Consider the following 9,782-nt stretch of genomic DNA (forward strand, 5'->3'; position numbering starts at 1 on the left):
TATGCACACAGTCAGTGCTGGGACACTCAGTCCTATTAGACACAGACAGTGCTGGGACATTCAGTCCTGTTATACACAGAGTCAGTGCTGGGACACTCAGTCCTGTTGTACACAGAGTCAGTGCTGGGACACTCAGTCCTGTTATATACACAGTCAGTGCTGGGACACTCGGTCCTGTTAGACACACAGTCAGTGCTGGGACACTCAGTCCAGTTATACACACAGTCAGTGCTGGGACACTCAGTCCTGTTATACAAACAGTCAGTGCTGAGACACTCGGTCCTGTTATATACACAGTCAGTGCTGGGACACTCGGTCCTGTTGTACACACAGTCAGTGCTGGGACACTCAGTCCTGTTATGCACACAGTCAGTGCAGGGACACTCAGTCCTGTTTCCACAGAGTCAGTGCTGGGACACGCAGTCCTGTTTTGCACACAGTCAGTGCTGGGACACTCGGTCCTGTTATACACACAGTCAGTGCTGAGACACTCAGTCCTGTTTCCACAGAGTCAGTGCTGGAACACTCAGTCCTGTTTTACACACAGCCAGTGCTGGGACACTCAGTCCTGTTAAACACAGTCAGTGCTGGGACACTCAGTCCTGTTTTCACGCAGTCAATGCTGGAACACGCAGTCCTGTTATACATAAAGTCAGTGCTGGGACACTCAGCCCTGATATGCACACAGTCGGTGCTGGAACACTCAGTCCTGTTGTACAGAGAGTCAGTGCTGGGACACTCGGACCTGTTGTTCACAGAGTTAGTGCTGGGACACTCGGTCCTGTTGTACACACAGTCGGTGCTGGGACACTCAATCCTGTTTTGCACACAGTCAGTGCTGGGACACTCAGTCCTGTTATACACAGAGTCAGTGCTGGGACACTCAGTCCTGTTATACTCAGAGTCAGTGCTGGGACACTCAGTCCTGTTATACACAGAGTCAGTGCTGGGACACTCAGTCCTGTTATACACACAGTCAGTGCTGGGACACTCGGTCCTGGGAAACACACGGTCAGTGCAGGGACACTCAGTCCTGTTGTACACACAGTCAGTGCTGGGACACTCGGTCCTGTTGTACACACAGTCAGTGCTGGGACACTCTGAACTGTTTCACAGAGTCAGTGCTGGGACACTCGGTCCTATTATACACACAGTCAGTGCTGGGACACTCGGACCTGTTGTGCACACAGTCAGTGCTGGGACACTCAGTCCTGTTGCACACACAGTCAGTGCTGGGACACTCAGTCCTGTTGTACACACAGTCAGTGCTGGGACACTCAGTCCTATTTTACACACAGTCAGTGCTGGGACACTCAGTCCTATTTTACACACAGTCAGTGCTGGAACACTCAGTCCTGTTATACACACAGTCAGTGCTGGGACACTCAGTCCTGTTATACACACAGTCAGTGCTGGGACACTCAGTCCTATTTTACACACAGTCAGTGCTGGGACACTCAGTCCTATTTTACACACAGTCAGTGCTGGAACACTCAGTCCTGTTATACACACAGTCGGTGCTGGGACACTCAGTCCTGTTATACACACAGTCAGTGCTGGGACACTCAGTCCTGTTGCACACACAGTCAGTGCTGGGACACTCAGTCCTATTTTACACACAGTCAGTGCTGGGACACTCAGTCCTGCTTTTATCGCAGTCAATGCTGTAACACACAGTCCTGTTATACACACAGTCAGTGCTGGGACACTCAGTCCTGTTATACACACAGTCAGTGCTGGGACATTCAGTTCTGTTATACACACAGTCAGTGCTGGGACACTCAGTCCTGTTATACACACAGTCAGTGCTGGGACACTCAGTCCTGTTATGCACACAGTCAGTGCTGGGACACTCAGTCCTGTTATACACACATCCAGTGCTGGGACACTCAGTCCTGTTTTTCACGCAGTCAATGCTGGAACACGCAGTCCTGTTATGCACACACTCAGTGCTGGGACACTCGGTCCTGTTATACACACACTCAGTGCTGGGACACTCGGTCCTGTTATACACACAGTCAGTGCTGGGACACTCGGTCCTGTTATACACACAGTCAGTGCTGGGACACTCGGTCCTGTTATGCACACAGTCAGTGCTGGGACACTCTGTACTGTTTCACAGAGTCAGTGCTGGGACACTCGGTCCTGTTGTACACACAGTCGGTGCTGGGACACTCAGTCCTGTTATACACACAGTCAGTGCTGGGACACTCAGTCCTGTTATGCACACAGTCAGTGCTGGGACACTCAGTCCTGTTATACACACAGTCAGTGCTGGGACATTCAGTTCTGTTATACACACAGTCAGTGCTGGGACACTCAGTCCTGTTATACACACAGTCAGTGCTGGGACACTCAGTCCTGTTACACACAGTCAGTGCTGAGACACTCAGTCCTGTTTTTCACGCAGTCAATGCTGGAACACGCAGTCCTGTTATACACACAGTCAGTGCTGGGACAGTCAGTCCTGTTATACACACAGTCAGTGCTGGGACACTCAGTCCTGTTATGCACACAGTCAGTGCTGGGACAGTCAATCCTGTTATACACACAGTCAGTGCTGGGACACTCAGTCCTGTTATACACAGTCAGTGCTGAGACACTCAGTCCTGTTTTTCACGCAGTCAATGCTGGAACACGCAGTCCTGTTATACACACAGTCAGTGCTGGGACAGTCAGTCCTGTTCTCCACACAGTCAGTGCTGGGACACTCCGTCCTGTTATGCACACAGTCAGTGCTGGGACAGTCAGTCCTGTTATACACACAGTCAGTGCTGGGACACTCAGTCCTGTTATACACACAGTCAGTGCTGGGACACTCAGTCCTGTTACGAACAGTTCGAAGCTCACTGTACCTGTCCAATGGAGAGTGAGAACTCATCCTCTGGTTTACTGTGACTGACCCTGTGTTACACATTCTGTAATTCGTCATTTTTTGGGGTTAAACTCGTTTTCCAGTTACATTCTTCTTGTGTCCATCCTAACGGGAAAGTTTACACCTGCAGGTAGAAGGGTTTATTTTCTGCAGTAAATCGCTGTCAGTTTGCTAAATGTATGTCTTCTAATTTTTCTCACAATATTTCGAGACTTCTAACTTTGAGCTGATGACAGTAACTGATCTTCTCAGGGACTTTCTGTTGGGAAACCCTCCCTCTGGCTCCTGTTCCCGAGGCCCAGTCCTGTTGTGGACCAGGTCCGTGCTGGGATTCTGCCTCAGCTCAGTTTGGATTGACTGCACTACCTTTGGGTTGGAAGGTTCAGTGTGGCCATTCAGAGTCACACAAACCGAGTGACCGCTTGCTCCGCGTTACAGACAGTATCTGACCAGTTCATTCCTCCTCACCACTCACAAGTAACTGGTTACTCGCTGGTTACTAGGTACTGGGGAGATAGTCTCGGAATCCCGGCTCTGGCCACGACATCTGTAACCAGCTGAGCCAAGCAACAGTTTTAACTCCGTCGGCACGGCAATTAACCCTCTCACTCCTGGCGCACACACACAGCGTAACCCTCTCACACGTGGCACACACTCTGCTTAACCCTCTCACACCTGGCACACACTCTGCTTAACCCTCTCACACCTGGCACACACACAGCTTAACCCTCTCACACCTGGCACACATTCTACTTAACCCTCTCACACCTGGCACACACACAGCTTAACCCTCTCACACCTGGCACACACTCTGCTTAACCCTCTCACACCTGGCACACACTCTGCTTAACCCTCTCACACCTGGCACACACTCTGCTTAACCCTCTCACACCTGGCACACACTCTGCTTAACCCTCTCACATCTGGCACACACTCTGCTTAACCCTCTCACACCTGGCACACACTCTGCTTAACCCTCTCACACCTGGCACACACTCTGCTTAACCCTCTCACACCTGGCACACACTCTGCTTAACCCTCTCACACCTGGCACACACTCTGCTTAACCCTCTCACACCTGGCACACACTCTGCTTAACCCTCTCACACCTGGCACACACTCTGCTTAACCCTCTCACACCTGGCACACACTCTGCTTAACCCTCTCACACCTGGCACACACTCTGCTTAACCCTCTCACACCTGGCACACACTCTGCTTAACCCTCTCACACCTGGCACACACTCTGCTTAACCCTTTCACACCTGGCACACACTCTACTTAACCCTTTCACACCTGGCACACATAGATTAACCCTTTCACACCTGGCACACATTCTGCTTAAACCTTTCACACCTGGCACACACTCTGATTAACCCTCTCACTCCTGGCACACACACAGCTTAACCCTTTCACTCCTGGCACACACTCTGATTAACCCTTTCACTCCTGGCACATGGTACTTAAAAAATGTTCAGACAAACTGTCGACCAGTTGATGGCTGCTGTGGCTGAGCAGTGGTTTCACCAGCTCTTTGCCCAAACCAATCTGGGAATGATTGTCGTCGAGTTTGTGCAGGGACCCAGAGCTGGTGCAAGGTGTGGGCAGGTGCAGAGACCTGGTGATTGGGCCTTACACGGGGAACACTCACCAGCTCAGCTCAAAGACCACGCCGGGTCAGTGGAGGTGGGTTACTGCTCCTCTTGCACTGTGCGGATTGTCACAAAACATCTGACAACTGTACGTGAGGTCGGCAACACGTGAGGGACGGGCACAGCTGTACACTCTCACACAGACTCTCTTTTTGTTGTTTTTGATGAGATTCAGGGGCTAAGTGCCCTTTTATCTGACCCTTTAACTTAATACTAGGTCTTATCTGCAGCTTTTTCAAAGACATCCACTGCCTCAAAAGCAATAAAATCCCAAAGGAAAATATGAATCAACAAAACTGGTTTCTTTTGTAGGACAGACAGAGTTAACCCCACACTATGAAATAATTCCTCCCCTCCCCCCACACTCCCTGCATCTTATCCATCCCATGAATCGCATCACCTCATCACCCAGAAACAAATCATCTCAGCTCGGCGACAGATCTGATACAGAGTTCACAGTAATTTACGGCCAAATTAAAAGGTCCAACACTCAGTAATCAAAATGTGTTCAGTGTAATGTCCCATTGGGACTATGATTGGCTCACAGCTCAGTCCAAACTGCCCGGAATATTCCAGCCCTGGATCAGGACACTGTTCAAATTTAGCTGTCAAATTGTCAGCTCCAATCCTCACTCTTAAAACTGGTTTAAGTCACTCTCCCTCTTCAAAAACACTCGAATCCCCTCCTGTCATTTCTGGAAATGGTTAAATAAAAATTAAAATAAAAACTAGAAAATGACATGCCCTGGCCGTGAGATGCTGAGATGGGACCAGGGGCTGGGACCAGGGATGGGACCAGGGCTGGGACCAGGGGATGGGACCAGGGATGGGACCAGGGATGGGACTCAGGCTTCATCATTCAAAGATGGAGAAAGTGGATCTGGGAGCCGACACTAGATGGAGCGAACTTCTGCAGGAAACTTTCAAACAGTTTTCTGCACGGTGGAAAAGTTAAGCTGTTTGAGAACATTTTGCTCGGAGTGGGAGTTGTTAAATCTCCCTATAGGGAATCAGGAGAAGTTTGTCTGGAGGTGTGACTGGGCAGAGGAGGGGACTCGAACTGTCTGTCAGGGCCGAGTCCGAGCAGAGACCCGGGGGAATCTGACACCTTTCCCTTCTTGAAAAGAAATGAACTCACTTTAAACCAAGTCATGTTTTGCGGATTCGGGAGTTTGTCTAATCTACAAAACGGAGGAGGGGGGAAAGACTGGTCTCCAGCCCAACAGTGCAACCGAGTCAGTCCCAAATCCCCAAACTCATGGCAAAGTTAGTGAAAGTTTGTTTAAAGTTTCCCCCCTGAGTTCCCCCCGACTGAAGGCGGATTTTCTCACCGAGAGCCAGACTTACCTGCACGGGCACAAGTTGTGAGTGAGAGGATGACGATCTGGAGACTGAGAACAGAATCCCAGATCCTCCGCTTCCTCCTCCAGCGGCTCTGATTCTCCATCCCGACCTCCTGCCTCTCCGAAACTTACTCAATTGGGACTCGGGAAATTCAGTGATGATTTTTTTTTGGGGGGGGGGGTCTATAAAGCCATCTGGAGATTGGTTTCCTGTTTTTTGTGGTGTCTCAGCCCCAGGTCTTGCTGCTTCTCCCCTCGATCTGCCCCTTCCCCCGGACTGACAGACTCCCGATCCTCCTCACACCGATTCCTGGAGCTGAACAATTCTGCAAGAAAAAGAGGTCTGTCGGTTTGGGACTCCCCCCTCCCTCCCTCCCTGCCCACTCAATGGTCTGACACCGCCCCACAACAGTCCCAGCACTCATTGGGCACGGGAGGGAGGCCTTAAACAAAGAGAAAGAACAGATGACTCCAATTTATCACTTTGTTTCATTTCCCCAACCAACCACAGTCTTCAGTTTGAAGCGGAAACTTTAAACTTTGCAATAAGCTGCCAAGTAAATTCAGCTCCAACCAGAGGGTCCCCAACACCCCCCAACCAGAGGGGCCCCAACACCCCCCAATTACAGGGTCCCCAACACCCCCCAACCAGAGGGTCCCCAACACCCCCCAATTACAGGGTCCCCAACACCCCCCAATTACAGGGTCCCCAACACCCCCCAATTACAGGGTCCCCAACACCCCCAACCAGAGGATCCCCAACACCCCCCAACTAGAGGGTCCCCAACACCCCCCAATTACAGGGTCCCCAACACCCCCCAATTACAGGGTCCCCAACACCCCCCAACTAGAGGGTCCCCAACACCCCCCAATTACAGGGTCCCTAACACCCCCAACCAGAGGGTCCCCAACACCCCCCAAATACAGGGTCCCCAACACCCCCCAACTAGAGGGTCCCCAACACCCCCAACCAGAGGGTCCCCAACACCCCCAACCAGAGGGACTCCAACACTCCCAACTAGAGGATCCCCAACAACCCCCAACTAGATGGTCTCCAACACCCCGCAACTAGAGGGTCCCCAACGCTCCCCAACTAGAGGGTCCCCAACAACCCCCAACTAGAGGGTCCCCAACAACCCCCAACTGGAGGGTCCCCAACTAGAGGGTCTTCAACACCCCCAACCAGAAGATCCCCAACACCCCCCAACTAGAGGGTCTCCAACAACCCCCAAATCACAGGGTCCCCAACACCCCCAAACTAGAGGGTCCACAACACCCCCAAACTAGTGGGTCCCCAACACCCCCCAACTAAAGGGTCTGCAACAAACCTAACTAGAGGGTCCTCAACACCCCCCAACTAGAGGGTTCGCAACACCCCTGAACTGGAGGGGCCCCAACACCCCCCAACTACGGGGTCTCTAACCACACAGGATAGGGGAGGGCGGGGGAGAGCAGAGGGAAGTGGGTGGAGTTGGGGGAGCAGAGGGTGGGGGGAGCGGAGGTTTGGGGGAGGTTTGGAGGGAGGAGGGTGGGTGAGTGGACGTTTAGGGGAGGAGGGTGGGGGGATGAGGTGGGGGAGCAGAGATTTGAGGGAGCAGAGGTATGGGGAGGAGGGTGGGAGAGTGGAGGTTTGGGAGGAGGAAGGAGCGCTGCACTGTCGGAGGGTCAGTACTGAGGGAGCGCTGCACTGTCGGAGGGTCAGTACTGAGGGAGTGCTGCACTGTCGGAGGGTCAGTACTGAGGGAGCGCCGCACTGTCGGAGGGTCAGTACTGAGGGAGCGCTGCACTGTCGGAGGGTCAGTACTGAGGGAGCGCTGCACTGTCGGAGGGTCAGTACTGAGGGAGCGCCGCACTGTCGGAGGGTCAGTACTGAGGGAGCGCTGCACTGTCGGAGGGTCAGTACTGAGGGAGTGCTGCACTGTCGGAGGGTCAGTACTGAGGGAGTGCTGCACTGTCGGAGGGTCAGTACTGAGGGAGCGCTGCACTGTCGGAGGGTCAGTACTGAGGGAGTGCTGCACCGAGGGTCAGTACTGAGGGAGTGCTGCACCGAGGGTCAGTACTGAGGGAGCGCCGCACTGTCGGAGGGTCAGTACTGAGGGAGCGCTGCACTGTCGGAGGGTCAGTACTGAGGGAGCGCCGCACTGTCGGAGGGTCAGTACTGAGGGAGCGCTGCACTGTCGGAGGGTCAGTACTGAGGGAGCGCTGCACTGTCGGAGGGTCAGTACTGAGGGAGCGCCGCACTGTCGGAGGGTCAGTACTGAGGGAGCGCCGCACTGTCGGAGGGTCAGTACTGAGGGAGCGCTGCACTGTCGGAGGGTCAGTACTGAGGGAGCGCCGCACTGTCGGAGGGTCAGTACTGAGGGAGTGCTGCACCGAGGGTCAGTACTGAGGGAGCGCTGCACTGTCGGAGGGTCAGTACTGAGGGAGTGCTGCACCGAGGGTCAGCACTGAGGGAGTGCAGCACTGTCGGAGGTGCCGTCTTTTGGATGAGATGTTAAACTGAGGCCCCGTCTGCCCCTCTTAGGTGGATGTAAAAGATCCCACGGCCACTATTTCGAAGAAGAGCAGGGGGGAGTTCTCCCCAGTGCCCTGATCAATTGTTATCCCTCAAGCAACATCACTTATAAACAGATTATCTGGTCATTATCACATTGCTGTTTGTGGGATCTTGCTGTGCGCAAATTGGCTGCCGCGTTTCCTACATTACAACAGTGACTACACTTCAAAAGTACTTCATTGGCTATGAAGCATTTTGGGACGTCCTGAGCTTACATAGAGTTACATCGAATGTACAGCATAGAAACAGGCCATTCGGCCCAACTGGTCTATCCTGGTGTTTATGCTCCACACGAGCCTCCTCCCTCCCTACTTTATCTCACCCTATCAGCATATCCTTCTATTCCTTTCTCCCTCATGTGTTTATCGAGCTTCCCCTTAAATCCATCTACACTATTCACCTCAACTACTCCTTGTGGGAGTGAGTTCCACATTCTCACCACTCTCTGGGTAAAGAAGTTTCTCCTGAATTCCCTATTGGATTTATTAGTGACTATCTTAGATTGATGACCGCCACAAGTGGTCACGAAAGGCACGAGATCATTGCAAGGTCTCTCTCTTTCTTTCTTTCTTTCTTTCTTTGTCAGCAGTGTGGTGACTCTGTGAATAGAGCCAGGCAGTACAGGTCTCAGTGAAATCTCCAGAAGACACATGTTGCTTTATTTTTCCGTTCGGGGGAATCTCCAAGGAATCAGTTGTTACTTCACTAAAGGAGATTTGCAGCCGCTGGTGGTCGGGGCAGGTAATTACTGGATGGTGGCCGGGGTCCACTCATTTGCATATCCATTGAAAACAATTTTACAACACCAAGTTATAGTCCAGCAATTTTATTTTAAATTCACAAGCTTTCGGAGGCTACCTCCTTCCTCAGGTGAACGATTTGGAAATGAAATCCTCGAAATGAAGTCACATTTATAATTCACAGAACAATGCTTGGTGAGTACAGACAGTTTTTTCAACTGCCCGTTGCCAAGGCAATCAGTGTGCAGACAGACAGGTGTTTCCTGCCAGGTCTCACAGAATATACAAATCACCAAAAAAAACAACAAACAAAAAGAAACAGAGATAGAGAGGTAGAAACATAGAAAAGACAGCAACTGACCCGTTATATTAAAAACAGATAACATTTGTTCGCTGGTGGGGTAACGTGTAGCGTGACATGAACCCAAGATCCCGGTTGAGGCCGTCTTCATGGGTGCGGAACTTGGCTATCAATTTCTGCTCGACGATTTTGCGTTGTCGTGTGTCTCGAAGGCCGCCTTGGAGTACGCTTACCCGAAGGTCGGTGGCTGAATGTCCTTGACTGCTGAAGTGTTCCCCGACTGGGAAACATGCCAGATCATCGACACAGATACCA

The 9,782-nt window shown here is 52.0% G+C and overlaps 1 protein-coding gene across 1 annotated transcript in view; it reads right to left on the reverse strand.

Moving 5' to 3' along the window:
- Nucleotides 1-6,185, reverse strand: part of LOC137300359 (collagen alpha-1(V) chain-like) — a 199,044-nt gene extending 192,859 nt beyond the window's left edge. Inside the window, 1 exon segment of the mRNA XM_067969443.1 lies at nt 5,874-6,185. Coding sequence (XP_067825544.1) covers nt 5,874-5,973 — 100 coding nt within the window. The 5' untranslated portion in view covers nt 5,974-6,185.
- Between the last annotated feature and the right edge of the window lie 3,597 nt (nt 6,186-9,782).

The sequence above is a fragment of the Heptranchias perlo genome, chromosome 31 (assembly GCF_035084215.1).
Source record: "Heptranchias perlo isolate sHepPer1 chromosome 31, sHepPer1.hap1, whole genome shotgun sequence".
In the NCBI taxonomy this organism is placed as follows: Eukaryota; Metazoa; Chordata; class Chondrichthyes; order Hexanchiformes; family Hexanchidae; genus Heptranchias; species Heptranchias perlo.